Source organism: Haplochromis burtoni, unplaced genomic scaffold (assembly GCF_018398535.1).
Source record: "Haplochromis burtoni strain Fernald_Lab_line unplaced genomic scaffold, NCSU_Asbu1 Contig_58, whole genome shotgun sequence".
NCBI classification, from domain to species: Eukaryota; Metazoa; Chordata; class Actinopteri; order Cichliformes; family Cichlidae; genus Haplochromis; species Haplochromis burtoni.
Genome location: NW_024582419.1, coordinates 2,194,252 through 2,209,248, shown reverse-complemented (window position 1 = coordinate 2,209,248; position 14,997 = coordinate 2,194,252). Strand labels below are relative to the sequence as shown.

The 14,997-nt window shown below is 39.8% G+C and overlaps 3 protein-coding genes across 4 annotated transcripts; 2 read left to right on the top strand and 1 right to left on the bottom strand.

The window, feature by feature from the left end:
* Positions 1-1,725: 1,725 nt before the first annotated feature.
* myl12.1 (myosin, light chain 12, genome duplicate 1) lies at positions 1,726-5,054 on the top strand. The gene is made up of 4 exons (XM_005922503.2): positions 1,726-1,856; positions 3,244-3,443; positions 4,230-4,391; positions 4,512-5,054. Exons 2-4 carry the CDS (start codon positions 3,260-3,262, stop codon positions 4,682-4,684), a joined length of 519 nt encoding a protein of 172 aa, XP_005922565.1. The 5' UTR covers positions 1,726-1,856; positions 3,244-3,259; the 3' UTR covers positions 4,685-5,054.
* A 120-nt stretch (positions 5,055-5,174) lies between these two features.
* fastkd3 (FAST kinase domains 3) lies at positions 5,175-9,910 on the top strand. 2 transcript variants are annotated; one of them, XM_014333644.2, is made up of 7 exons: positions 5,175-6,370; positions 6,880-8,343; positions 8,438-8,523; positions 9,030-9,204; positions 9,298-9,367; positions 9,446-9,560; positions 9,649-9,910. In XM_014333644.2, exons 2-7 carry the CDS (start codon positions 6,909-6,911, stop codon positions 9,745-9,747), a joined length of 1,980 nt encoding a protein of 659 aa, XP_014189130.1. In that variant the 5' UTR covers positions 5,175-6,370; positions 6,880-6,908; the 3' UTR covers positions 9,748-9,910. The 2 variants fall into 2 exon arrangements, with proteins under 2 accessions (XP_014189130.1, XP_005922567.1); XM_005922505.2 differs by having other exon boundaries at positions 6,875-8,343.
* Positions 9,911-9,946: 36 nt separating this feature from the next.
* chmp5b (charged multivesicular body protein 5b) lies at positions 9,947-13,486 on the bottom strand. The gene is made up of 8 exons (XM_005922504.3): positions 13,310-13,486; positions 11,820-11,924; positions 11,628-11,674; positions 11,445-11,538; positions 11,290-11,361; positions 10,774-10,882; positions 10,392-10,504; positions 9,947-10,282 (listed from the first exon to the last, which is right to left on the bottom strand). Exons 1-8 carry the CDS (start codon positions 13,376-13,378, stop codon positions 10,232-10,234), a joined length of 660 nt encoding a protein of 219 aa, XP_005922566.1. The 5' UTR covers positions 13,379-13,486; the 3' UTR covers positions 9,947-10,231.
* Positions 13,487-14,997: the final 1,511 nt, after the last annotated feature.

Below are 14,997 nucleotides of genomic sequence, written 5' to 3'. Positions count from 1 at the left end.
AAAGTCAGTTCACAGCAATGAACTGAGTTTAGCTGTCCAGGAAATTCCCACTGTATGGATATCAGGGGATCTGTTGAGGCTATTTTTATCTTCTGTGTTGTGCTGCATCAATGCTTTGAAGCTATATAAAGTTCGGAGATATGAACATATTCAGTTCACACGAAGTGACACTCTAAGAAAGGTAAATAAATATCTCAAGAAGTGTTTAAATATGCATGAGAAGTTTCATGTGTAAGTAGCAGCCTCTAGTGGTTGAATGCAGTACTGCAATTCTAAGTAAAAATAAATTAATAAATGCAAAACTTAAAATACAATCGTAAAATATTTTCCAACATAAATTTTCTCTTTTCATTTTGAGTGGCTCGGTTGTGTCTCTCCTAAACACAGAGGAGGAGTAGAAACTAACAGTTTGGTATCTATATGTATAATTGTAAAAGTCTGGTTATTGTAAAATATATAAATATTCACGAGTCATGACACTCATTTTGTTATCAGCTTTGAAAGTGCAGTGCTAAAGGTAAGTGAACCATGCACAGTTTAAATTTGTTGTAGCTTTTTTTTTAGATAATTATTTTGTAAACAAAAATAGTTTAACTACTAAAACTACAAATTAAGTGTGGCATACAACGAAAAAAATGATTTTACTGTTACTTATCTTCTGTAACCGGACCCACTCAATGAGCCACATTCCCCTTTTCGGGCATGCCTGGGCAATGCGTTCATGAGGCAGCACACAACCATATGCTTCACCTCTTTGTATGTTTGAAGCTTTAAACTAGGCTTCTTCCTCTGGCTTTGCTGCGAGTAAAACTTTTTCCAGTGTGAAGCTGTTTCCCTAACACTGAAAGTGATATGACAGGTGGACAACAAAGGCAGACGTGGCCTGTTTTAACTGTGAGTCAATAGTTCCACGTGTTGCTTTTGAAGCCCTGCAGCAGTAATCCTCTGTTTACAGCAATGACTGTGGTACCAACTGTTGTCTGACCCATCGTCGGACAAGTCGGACTATAATTATCCTCTATGTCAACATTTCTTCATTTTGTTTTGGTTTAGTATTTGACTTCCTTCAATATTTCATTATCTTTTCCTGTTCGATTTACCTATTCAAATCTTCAACGAGGACGTTCCCAGGAAGACATCATAACATATTCTTCAACAATAAATAACACGTAAACAACATTAAAAGCCCAATGATAATGCAACAAAGGAGAATCATAAATAACAAATGATCAGTGTCAACGTAGTTTAGTTATGAGGATGACCCAAATATGACTAAATTTCTGTTTTTCCATTAAAGAAATGAATGAAATCAGCTGTTAGAAACGTGTTTAAAAAATACATTAAAGATAAATTTATGTGTTGAATAGTTTAGAAAATAAGAGAAACGTTAGAATAAATAAAATATGGAATTTAAAAACTTCCATCCTCCCACAGGGATCATTGAAACTACACACCTTTCCTTAATTGCTCATCGCAGGGAGGATGTATGTCGCTATTTCCTTAAAAGGACATATCCTTGAAAGTCAATGCAGGCAGAGAGTGGAAGTTACAATTACTCCAAAGAGGGAAGTGTTAAAAATTATTTTGTATTTTATTGCTAATAATGCTAAAATTATTTACATATGTTTTCAAACAGAGTTTTAGACAAGTTATTTAAGAATTACAATTAGACTGAAACATGCAATTAATTCCAAATGAGAAATAATGGCTTCATTCTTGACCGGCACCCCCATAGTTCTTCATTGGTTTGGTCTGGTGTTCTGTACGGAACCCAGCAATATTATGAGGAAGTGAAGGGCGGTGGTTGAGAAAAAGAACGGCACAGGGCTAGCTGACGGTTTTCTGGAAGTTGTCAGGTAAGTCTGTGTTTATATCTTATTTTAAGAGCTATTTAGTTGCATTAAACACACTCTGATATATACAAAACACGAATTTAATCCCGCTGCTAAAACTTCATATCTTAAAAGAAAACGTAATGTGTTGCTCACTCGTTGGTAGCCTTGAAAACACGGCTAACAGTTAGCCGCGTAGCTAATGGCTCTGTTACGAAATTGGTCGCAAGTAAAGAAATATTTTCAGCTAGTAAATCCCGCGGTTAGCTTCGTGAGTTGAAAATGTGTTTGTGAATTGGGTTATCGCCAGTGACTGTTGGGTATTTCATATAAATTATGATGTTGGTTAATACAGGCCGCAAACCAGAAGAGTGTGCAGGTACGGTCAGCTTTTTAAATCATATAAATATCGTGTTTAACTTTTTTGGCTTATTCGAAGTTAATTAATGTCAATTGTGCATTTGTATGACCGCTGGGGAGAAGAAAACATTTAATTAAAAACGCGTAAATATGATATATGCGTAAATCAGCTTTAGTTGTTAGTCAGTCGACACAGTTAACCAACAATCACCAGCTGTCTTCAGTCAGCTTTTCAGATTCATTCTCAGTAGGCATAACATTTGTCATTTTATTCTATTTTTTTATTTAATAAGTTATAGGGTAAGACGTTGCTCATATTTTCTTTCCTTTTTTGTTGCACTTGTCAGTGTTTCAGATAATATCAGCCCACATCACTGTTTTTACAGGGCATCACATGCATAGCGAGATAATACTTGCTGCCTGAGCTGGTTGAATCCATTTTCCATGAGCGCAGAGCAGCAAAACCCAAAGTGTCTGTCAACATAAAGATGTTAACGTGGGGACAGTTCAACTCTTTATTCAAGACTTTGCCTGATAAGGGCATCTGTCCTCACATCGGTAGTTTTCCTACCCTCTTTGAAAGCAGTGAGCTGATCAACCTAGAAAGATGAGGAACATTTCCATTTATAGCTCAGTGAGGGACACCTCACTGGGGATTCGCTGTTAGAGAATTATATTACCCTGCTACTCATGTGTGGATGTGACTGACAAACTCTTATTTTGAATAATGGCATCATCTACTTTGATCTAAATGCTGAATTGTGCTGCCAACTTTTGTCTGTCTTGTGGTGTTTTCTTCCACATTGTGCCTTGGCAAATGATGCTGTTTCCTGTAAATGGGGAATAAGTTGGCATTCATCCCTATAACATTGCATCCTGATTGGAATTCTTGAAGTCTTTTCAATCAAATGAAAAGTCTTTTAGTTTAGTCTTATCAGATGTAGAAATCAACCCAACCTAAATCAGTTTCCAGTTTGTGTTTCTCAGTAGTTAATCAAATGGAGCTGTAATTCAAAAAGATGTGTAACCTGATGTCGGTTAATTTCCACAGAAACAAAACATTCACAATGTCTAGCAAAAGGGCTAAGGGAAAGACCACGAAGAAGCGCCCTCAGCGCGCCACTTCCAATGTCTTCGCCATGTTTGACCAGTCCCAGATTCAGGAGTTTAAGGAGGCCTTCAACATGATCGACCAGAACCGAGATGGGTTTGTCGACAAAGAGGACCTCCACGACATGCTTGCCTCGCTGGGTGAGTAAAATTCTCAGACGTCTTAAGGAGGTCTAATGTATGCCATTCATGCTCTGTTCGTATTCATTTGGGTGTGTACTGATGTTAGCTGTGCTTAAACTGGTTCTACAGGCACACGTATTTAAATTTGCTTTTAGCTGTTAATAAAAATAATGATTGCCTCTATCATTTGAGCCTTTCAGGTTTATGAGTAGAGAAAAGGTGCTCTTCATAGATCTATACTGGTTCATTAGAAGAAAATGGTGCAGTAACTGCTGTGTGACCTGTTCCTGCCAATGCTGCTGTTATGCAGGGTTTCCACCCATGTATTTCAAGCTCCTAAACGGAGCCGCCTACCCAGACTAATGTCTGAAAACAGCTGGTAATTTTAAGCTTGGCTTTAGGACGAGAAGTACAGCTGCTGTTTAATATACCTTTTTATTTTAACACATTCAGTAAGCTGTGAAAGGGTTAGAACTGCTAAGCAAAAGACCCAGGCAAATGTTACAACTTATTACTCTTTTACTCTTGGTCTTATAACTTGTCCGGCAGAAACCCTACACTTAAAAGGCTTCACTCTGCTTCTTTGATAGGAAGCACAATGAAAATAATAATGGTTTGAAGCTGGGATTAGCTGGCTGAAGTTGCTTTATAGAGAAATAAACACAGGGCTCTCGGTACAGAGAACATTGAAGGCAGTAAGATGTTTGCCCAGTTTAGTTTTGTTCCTATTAGCATAAGAAGTTGTTTGAAAATAGAAAAGTCTCCTCTGAATTCAGTTTGCATCACATATGTTTATCTACACAGGCAAAAATCCCAATGAGGACTACCTGGAGGCCATGATGAATGAAGCTCCTGGGCCCATCAACTTCACCATGTTCCTCACAATGTTTGGAGAGAAGCTCAATGGCACAGACCCCGAGGATGTGATCAGGAATGCATTTGCTTGCTTTGATGAGGAGGGGACAGGTAACTTCCTGTTGGTGACCCACAGTCTCATGGGGGTTTTTTTGTTTTTGTTTTTTTTTTTTTATTTGAAGAGGGAACTGTTGCAGTTTCTTATCTGATTTTTACCATTATCCATTTCAGGTTTCATCCAGGAAGATTACCTCAGAGAGCTGCTCACAACAATGGGTGACCGGTTTACAGATGAGGAGGTGGATGAGCTCTTCAGGGAGGCCCCCATTGACAAGAAGAATAATTTCAACTATGTGGAGTTCACACGCATCCTAAAGCACGGAGCCAAGGATAAGGACGATTAAGGAGCTACACCAGCGTTCTCTCTGTGCCCTCCACCTCTCTGTCGTCAGCTAGATCACCATGCTGCATGTCTCAACTCCAGTTTAAACCCTATTTTAAACAAACCAAAGCAATAACTATCAACACGGTTTGCTGTGAACTTCCAGTATTGCCAAATTTACACATCTTAGAAGAAAAATCTGAATAGTGTTGTTTTGTCATGTAAAGATGTGAAGTGGCAGCACTTGGAAAGCTCTAAGGAAATGCATCTTTGCAATTCATGTGATTGGGTTTAGCTGAGTTTTTACATTTTCTAATATAAACTTTTTAAATAAAAGCCCTCTATCAAGTTGTATTTTGCCGTTTCCCTTCCATAAATGACAACTGAAATAAGTGTTGCATTATTTTGTCTTTATTTTATTGCCTGGGGTGAAACAAAATTCTTAAGCAATAGATTTTTTATTTTATTATTATTATTTTTTTTTTCCCCCTCATTGGGATTTTTGTCAAGTCTCTACAAGCCTGCTCTTCCTCCTATCCAATTCAATCAGCATGTGCAGGCTAGCACTAGGTGATGTTTGTGCAAAGTCCAGTGCACACAGTAAAATCTGACCTTTATAAAAATGAAAGGAAAACTGCTCAGTACATACCTGCATGCTGTCTGCTTCATATCAGGGAGTGATCTAGTATAATAAAAATGCTTATCTATGAAACGTATACAAAAGGATGCTAACCTACCAGACGAGAAGGACAGGCTTAAATCCATCCTGGAACAAGATTTTCTTTGGTTTTTGGCAGAACTACATTTACAGTGTTCATTTCCCAAAATCTTGTTTGAGCGATGACGCTAAATCAGTCTGCACTTTACAGCTGCGCCTTCTTTAAATGACAGTCCATGCTTTAGAATGGCAGGTTAAAATACAAAATTATTTTTGGTGCAGAAAGACCACTTAACCCTCCTGTTATGTTGCGGGTCAGATTGACCCAGAACAGAAGAGATGTCATCTGCATCACTACAGAAAACGAAAAAAAAATCTAAATTGTAAAATAATCAATGGCAGTATTTCTGACACTTTTGGATGAGTAAATTTGTCCCGGGTCAAATTAACCCAGGAGCATAATTGGTGTTCCTGGAAACCAACATAACAGGAGGGTTAAGCTATGACGACCGGCCGCAAACTCAAAACGTTATTTTGAATAGGCTTGTGCAGTGATAATGTCGCCCTCTAGTGTCTGAGTGGAAGTTTCAAACCACATGACGCTGCCTTCAATGATGCCTCGATTATTGGACATACAAAACCTATGAAGGTCAGAAAACTATTAAAACGAGTTATCGGAAATGAACATTTATTGCGAAGAGACTAAGAGAAGTGAAGGTTACAGTGAAAGTATGGATTTCAGACACTGCTTCTTTCGTCTGCTCCCTTTAGGGGTTTCATACAAATTTAATAATAAAAGAAAGAAATATATATCTTCTTCTACACCACGAATTTCAGATGTGTGAAGAGCTATGCTAATCTACAGCAATTCTCTTGTTATATGCTAATTTAAGAATTACTTCTTGATTTGGAACATCAAGACGCGTGTGAAATTAAGAAGAACAGACTTTGAGGGTGCCTTGAACGCCTCGTGCTCCTTACGGAGTCACGTTTGGTAGCATCTCCGGTGTCAGCGGTTATTTTACCCTTTTCCGCTGTTGGAAGGTCCAGGTACGAACTTTTTCAGTTTACTGTCGTCACATTTTTGTTTTTATTTATATTTCCGAAGTGTCAGCCTTATGAAAAGTTAGTACAAAGAGCAGTGCGGCTCTGCTAGGTTACACATGAGGCTAGCACCTATGCTAACGTTAGCTAACAGCAACCTTCAAGGTTGGTTCGCTAAAAGAAACTAAGACAGACGTTTCCCTGTATTTAAAACATTTTGGTGAATACCAGAGACATTTTAGTTTTCTATCAACATATATATTTAAATTTTGTAAGTAAGGTGGCATTTACGCAAGGATAATATTGTCAATGGCCAAAAATAACAGATATTATCTTTGCCTTGAATTATTTGCATACCAGTCGAGCGTCTTTGAAAAAGCCACCCATGAACTGCTCATTTTAAACAGGAAAACGTTTGGAAGGAGTCTCTGACTCTTGGTGGTGTTTTTTTTTGTTCTCTCACTTATTTAAAAATAGTCTTAATAATTTTGTGTTTTTATTTCGTTTTAGCTCAGCTGGGACCGGTGAGTCCCGGACCAGGGTCATGGCTCTGAAGCTGATTCAGAGGATTCCGTTCAGGATCCGATGTTACCCTGCTGGATCCGTCAGGCCTCTGAGTACCAGCAGCCAGGTCTTATGTGTAACTTGCCTGTGTACATCAGCCGGCCGGTGTATCAGGATATGGGGCTGCCGGAAGCTACTACAGGACAGCGTGACGAGGAGTCTGACCACCATCGTCAGGGAGCCTGCATTCATCACCAGCAGCTCAGTGGGAATCCACAGAGATTCGGTCCCGCGGTTTTGTCTGACCCAGCTGCACCGACCCACAGCTATAGAGGAGCAAAGTTTCCTGCACCGTCTAGAGACCTGCTCCTCCTCCAGGCAGATTTTCAGACTGCTGCGCTCAGTGGAAATCATGTCTGACACCATGGCCGCAGCAGCCCTTCACCGTGTGGCCGACTTGGAGCAGGAGGGTGGTGCTCTGACCAACCCCACTGTGTTGGAGGAGGCCACTATCAGGGCCCTGTGCTTCCAGCTGGAGCAGGACTCTGGACGGTTGACTAATGCTGGACTGGTTTCGGCTCTCTTGGCTTGCACACGGCTTTACTTGGATCCCTGGAGCACACTGATGGTAAGGCTCATGTCTGAGAGCCAGGCAAGGCTTGACAGGGGGGAGATGACCATAGGGGAACTGTGTACTCTGGGGCAGGCGATACTGGCCATAGAGGGTCCAGGCAGTGTGATGTTGGAGCAGTTGATGGAGCAAATCCAGAGGCAGGAGCTTTCCAATTGGAGCCTAGCAGACCTTGTTGCTGTTTATAGACTTCTGCAAGGTGGTGTGGGTGTAGATAGAAAATACAGGGACCTCCTGAATGCCATGCACAGCCACGCTGTGACTGTTACTTCCCGTATGGATCCTGCTGCTGTCAGCGGGGTGCTCGGCGCTCTCGTAACCCTGAATCAGATGCAGGCCATGCCTCTTGTGATCAATCTGTGTAAGCAGGCTGTGCGGCATGTGCCTCACTTCACCGATGAGGAGCTCACCCATGTACTTGGGGCACTAATGCACTTTGGTCACAGTGATCATTACTTTATGGGGGCGATGGAGAAATATGTTCCTACAGTGGCCTTCACCTCCCACCCAGAGACAATTACTAAAGTGATGCAGTTCTTTGGACGCAGGAACATCCTTTCCCCGCCCGTCTTTGATGCCATCGCTGAGAGCTTTGTGTACCGAGCAGATGACTACAGCACCAGCCAGGTGGCCAGGCAGATCATGGCTTTTGGGAAGCTGGGATACCTCCCACCCAATGCAGGCCAGGTGTTCAGGAAAGTAGAAACTATCCTACACACGCGTTTCTCACACTTCCAGCCTCGAACGCTGCTCAACCTGCTCCATGCCTGCATCCTGGTGGAGAGGTTCCCTGTTAATTTTGTCTCCAAAGTTTTCAGCAGTTACTTCCTCCAGCAGCTGCAAGGTAAATCGTAATGCCAACACATGCTGTGTCATGAGTGCATGATTTAACAAAATATTGCTGATGTCATTTCCTGCTGTGTGTTTCTGTCCTGTAGAGCAAAGCATGGGAATTGACCGGGCTGCTCTGGCACAACTGACTCAGCTCTACATGACTGTGAAGTTGGAGTGTCCCTTCTATGAGGTAAAGTATTTAGAACAATGTGAGGGTTAGACACTTGGAAAGCTGAATGACACAGGAACAATGCAAAACCTGAATACACACCCACATGCTTAACTCATCATCGGTGTGTGAGCTTCAGTGCATTTTAGTTATGTGGCATTAGGAGCACATTATTTATCAATTTACTTATCTAGGGTCACTTTATTGTTTCTACAGTGTTCTGTTGTATTTTATTTAAATTTAAATTCCGGTCTTTTATCTAGTTTTCATTTTTTGAGATCCAAAAACACAAACTAACAAATGTATAAACGTTCTGTGAGCTTTTATAAAAACAGGATGTGTTTTTGTGTTTTTCTCATTTCAAATGGATAGAAAACACACGTAAAGGTAAACAAAAAGAAGTGAATACTAATAACATTTATACTGCTCAGTGTTTTGTTTTCAAATAAATGAAAATCTGTAAGTCACACGTCATAGCAGGCTATGTGAACACTTTCCTGTGTCAAACTTTGTTTTTCTTTAATCAGGGTCCCAAACTCCTTCCAAAATACCGCGTCAAGTCTTTCCTCATGTCTGGACGCTCTCTGGAGACACCAGTGGATCCACATCTGTACAACTCTGTGAAAACTGGATTGGTGGATTTGCTCGGGGATCGTTCATACTTTGGATCGAAAGTTCTGACGCCATACTGCTACACACTCGGTAACGCACACACGCTGGTCTGCACCAGTGGTTTACTTCATAAATGTTTCCTGTAGCTTATCTACTGAAGGCTTCGTTCTTTTCTTGTTGCAGATGTTGAAATAAAACTTGATGAAGAGGGATATGTGCTGCCTGCCAGCCAAACTGATGATGTATACAAAAGGTAAACCAGTTTCATGTTTTCGATGTCAAAGCAGTGAAAGTAAAGCTCGTATTTGAGAGCTGTATGGTGACGTTGCAGGATCGCTCTGTGTATTGATGGACAAAAGAGGTTCACGTCAAACTTGAGGCAGCTTCTTGGAAAAGAGGCCATCAAGCAGCGGCATCTGCGCTTTCTGGGATATGAAGTTGTTCAGGTTAGATCCTCAACAGTTCTTAGATTTGTGTAGATCAGTAAATCCTAAAATTCAAACGAAATAGCCGAATTTGTGTTTTTCTTTCCAGATTCCTTACTTTGAGTTTGAAAAGCTGCAAAGCAAGACCAGCATGGTGGAGTATCTACACCAAAAGATCTTCCCTCACACCTACAGGCTCAGCTGGTGACCGAGAAACAGTTTCGCTGTGGTTGGAACTTCAGGGCTTTTAAAAAGGAAAAACTCCATATTTATTTTTGCTAACAGTAATTGCCAAGTTAATGTGTTAAGTTATCACCTGCACATGCACAAATTTAACTGGACAATAAACTGTCTTTTGTACAAAAAAATGACTTGATGGAATGATTTCTATATCACACAAGGATGAGTATTGTTTGAAAAATATAATTTATTTTGTTTTTTGCAACAGGGTGCCGCAAAAACTGTACAAAGATAATAGAAACCTAATTCCAGCAATCACAAGCTTAGTTATAAAGAGTCATAAGCACAACCTTGAATTAAAGACGCCCGATTTTTACCTTACAGTTTCTACCATTCATTGGACACAAGATGCTTTGGTTTTTATTGCTGCCTTTTTCGGCCAGGAGTGTCAGTTGGATAAATAGGAAAAAAAGGGCTATGATACATGTAAAACTAGGATGATGTATTTTCCTTTACGAAGCTGGGATCTGAGGAAGGCCAAACTCGTCTACCAGGACACCATCCTGAAAGAAAAAGAAGGAATTCCCATGAATAATGAAAGCATAACAAACCAAGAAGCTATAAACGAAATAGAAATTTCACAGGAAACTGTAAAAATCTTGTGATCAGTACCCTGTTTGACTTGTCGCCGGGCAGGCCCTCTGGGATGGAAGGAGCAGATGAGGCCTCATCGAGGTAGGAGCTGTCGTCATCCATCAGCAGCTCGTCTCCCAGAGCGTCCAGCTCTGTGGACAGAACAGCATTTAAAGATCAGGAGCTCTATCACTTTAGATCTGTGTTTAAACTGTCTACACACGTGAATCCTTAAAAAAGTCCTGTGTGTGCACAGGGATGTCAGTGGAAAAACTAGAAGCCTTTTTTAGGAAATCCACACACTGGTCACATATGCTGCAAAGATAAGTCTTGACCAGAACTGCTGCAGCTTTGTACACTGTAATGTTTTCTTTTTTAATGCTGTATATGTGAAATCCAGGCATATTGGTGTTTTCCTGACCTGCTTCCAAGTCATCCTCGTCGATGTCAGGTGTGCCATAGCTCCTGCTCATCGCTTCCTGGATCTCGTTGGCATCCTCCATCATGTCCTCCAGCTGGTCTTGGAGATCCTGAATATTTAAAAAAAAAAGTTTGAAGCATTACATTTGTGTCAGCAGCATCTTTGGTAATTTGATAACCTGCACACTCTGCTCATATTTAATCTGGGCTGTTATTAATCCCTGCTGGCCAATCACCATTAAGGATCTTTCCTTTACAGGACTTATCTAACATGTGTATTTGACAACCAATACAATAGTTTCTGGGTTTTTCTGGATGTAGCTGCACAGGCAGAGACCACCCTCACTAATTTGTGATGCACAGCGACTCGTTTTGTTCTATCAGCAAACCTTCAAGGGTTAAAGAGTTAGCACCTAAGACTGGTAACTGAATTTCAATAATAATAATTAATTAGTTAATTATTAACTAACAGCCAAGTAGCTACATTAACTGCTGTTAAAATAACCTGAAAGCATACCTCAATTTTATCAATCTTCACATTCTTGTAAGCCTTCTTCATGTCTTTGAGGCCAACTTTCATGGCATCAACCTAAAAGAAAAAAAACAAAACGTGTTAGCACACAAAGTATTTTCTTCTGTAACTAAGATCTGGTCCAGTTCCTGTTCTCTTACTGTAGTTTTAGTGTCTTTCAGGTTTTGGATCGCGTAGTTTGTTTGCTCCATGTTGAACGACTGCTGCATAAGATTGTCTCTCTGGCCTTCATACCTTGGAGCCGTGAAGAAATAAAGTTATGAGAGCAATCAAGGCAGCAGCTTAAATAACTTACCCTTTCTTTAGGAAGTAAAAGTACTCACATTCTCTTCTGCTTTAGCACTCTCATTGCCTTTTGCTTGACCATGTTCTAGTGGGGGAGAAAAAGGACAAACTTGTGGAAAACCCCCTCACAAACTGTAGGAATTATTTTAGAGAGGTTTATTTTGATCTTGAAAGTTTTTAAGAGACACCAGCCTCTTTGTCTTACAGTGCAACCGGACAACAAGACTCACCTTTGAAGGCCCATCTCTCATCTTTTTCATCTGATCTTTGTACTTCACAAGTTCAGCATCTAGTCTGGCGATTTTCTTATCAATGGACTCCGCCCGAGAATCCACCTGAAAGTAGAAACATGACATCAATTTTAGTTGATCTTTGACAGTAGGACCATATTATTATTGGAGCTCTTTTTAAAGAAGAACACAGTAATGAATTCAGGGTTTTTCCTGGTTCAGAATAGGCCACTAAATGGTCCTACAGATGTTGAAGGGCATCTACAGACTATGCTGCCTATGTTTTATACCTCCGTGGTTGCAATAGTGGTCTTGTATGCGACAGTGTGCTGGGGCAGCTCGGTGAAGGCAGTTGATGGCAACAGATTGAACAAATTGATCGAGAAGGCTGGTTCAACTCCTCAGCATCTTGGACAATCCATCCAAGCATGACCCTCTTGATTAGTCACCACAGCACACAAGTCAAATGACTCACTGCAACAAGGTGCAGGCCTGAGGACTACAGGAAGTTCCTTTCTACCTGTGGCTATTAGACAGTACAACTCCTCCCTCATGTGATGCATGAAAAATATACACATGCACAGCAACACTTCCTAACCCATCGACTCTTTACCAGATGGGACAATTATTATTATTATTAATACAGTATCATTTGTAGTTTGTTCTCCATTGTCACATGCTACAATTCCCTATAGCATTAAAAAATATTATTTAAAACACCACTTTCTGCCTATTTACTAATCATACTGACATTTATACTGTCCTGTAGACATTTTGCTGTTGTTCTCACCTGTGTCTTATCTTTCCAGCAGCCGTTCAGTAGTTGATCATAATTTTTTTTGTGTGAGAATGCTTTTTCTCATTGTACCGAGCATCTAAAAAGGCACAGGGATTTCCCTTGGGATCTATTTTATCTCATCTTATCAGAAACTAAGCATTTTCCTGTTATTTCAGGCCATTTGGTGGACACTGTAAATGTATTTTATGCTACAGTAAATTAAAAACAAAATATTTTTCTATCACAGCCGTGATAATCTTTCTGCGGTGGGCGCTAAAACTCATCATCGTTAAACACGTCTGACAACCAGTTTAACTGGTTCATGTCTGCTTATTCTCTTTGTTTTACTCGGAGAACAACATGGTTTGAGCTCAATCACAGTCAAATGGCTCAAATTCCTGCCCAACGTTACACAATAATGACCCATTACCCACACTGAGAACTGATTGTTTGCTTTGAGAACCTTATTTACCAACTGACACTGTCAACTCAAGGCGTTAGGTTTTAAGTCTACGAGACATTAAAAACATTAAAAAAAATAACATACGATTAATCTAGAAAATAATGTATATTTCCGAAAATTATATCTCCAATTAAATATGTGAACCCGTGGCCTGTTTGGTCCCCAGAAACTTGGCTAACACTTAGCTAACTGTCTTTGTTTACTTCGTTTAAAGATCCTTCCGAAAAGTTATTTCCGCCTCATACTTACGCTTCCGATGCAGTCCGTCAGGTTCGGTGGCGGACCTTTAGCTTTTCCTTTGCCAAATATGCGATTCATTTCGGCAAAAATAAGGTGAAAAGTGTAAAAGAAGAGCTACGTTTGTTTGCCTGTCAAGAGTTCAGTGTCCAACTAAACACCCGGAAAAGCCCTTCCCATGACGTAAGGGGAGTCACATGGGCTTGACTCACCCGGCCACGCCCTCCTCAGATTACTGTTGTGCTGTTGTATGTGTGCTTGATTATTGGCCTGCCTCGTCTTTATATGGCGCAATTAAGTTCCTCAACGAATTCTTTCTCTCTCTCTTTTTGCCGTTTAGATAGCACTAATTCTAAAAATTAAACACAACTACACAAAATTTGTACAAAATTCGGGGTCCTAAATTAACTTGATATGATATGAAATATTCTATCATTTCATATATTATGTCTGTCTACAGTAAGCTCAAGTATTCCAGTTATCCACACCGCAGCTTGTAACTAAAAGCTTTATGCCCCCCACTCCGCCCACACACTCTGATAATATTAAAATTAGGTACATCTTTGTAGACATAGCCTCGCCAGCCTGTTTAGTTCATTTTCTTTTATTTTCATTATGCTTGCTGCCTTCAAACAAACATGCTGTTAAAAGCCATCTGCTTTTTCCATAAAAGCACTTATTATTTGTAGAGCCCTTTTCAAAAGACAAGTCATTTATGAAGGAGAATACAACAGAACATGTAAATTAGGAAAAAAGTGTTAGTGGCTCAGAACCTGAATGTTTCCTTGTTTTACTTCACTGATAAAAAGTTTAGAAGAGTTTGTCCTTATCCAAACAAACAGAAATTTCATATGGATTGTTTAAAGCAAAATGACGCATATTTTCAGTATCAGACTACTGACTACAGACTCGGTACTCTGTATGTAAATAAAATTCCTTTGACCTGAACTTAGAACATGAACCTACATGAATCTAGTCTGTCTGTTCTTCTTATGGCTTATTTCTACACATACAGAAATAGTCCAAAAACACTAAGTGCTGGAATTTGCCTACAGTAATTCAATAATTCATACACTGCCATGATAAGTCAAATCAATTTAGTAATGTTGAAATATAAATGCTATGAACAAATCAAAAATGAGGTTACTAATACTAATAATAATAATAAACGATTACGATTTTGTATCAGGTGCATTAATGGGTGAATAATGATCAAATGATCTGGAGGTCTTGTGGATGTATTATAATGAACATAATAAAAGAAGTCTGAGACAGAAGCTTGTAATGTGGGAGAAATCATCAATCATCACCTGATGTATCTTCTTATCCCGTAGTCTTGCAGAGGTGGCACAATTGAGATCCAGTATGTGAACACTAATATGGACTGCTATACAGAAGCTTCTGTTTATGCCAAGTTATGTGAATGCAGCTATTAATCATTGCAGTTTCTTTAAAATAAAAAACAAAACAAAGACCCCACATTGCATCCTCTTCCCTCTGGGGGGAGCTGATGGCTTACAGTAAAAAACTCTTAAACTGTAGAAGTCTGCAGAGTCACTGCCTCCAATAAGAATCTCTCCAAGGCTTCAAAATCTATTAAAACAAGTCACCAAAAAGGAGAGAGATTTGCTTTCCTTAAAACAAACAAACAATGAGTATCCGCTATCCCCGAGCTTGTCACACTCCAAGGAAAGAATCAT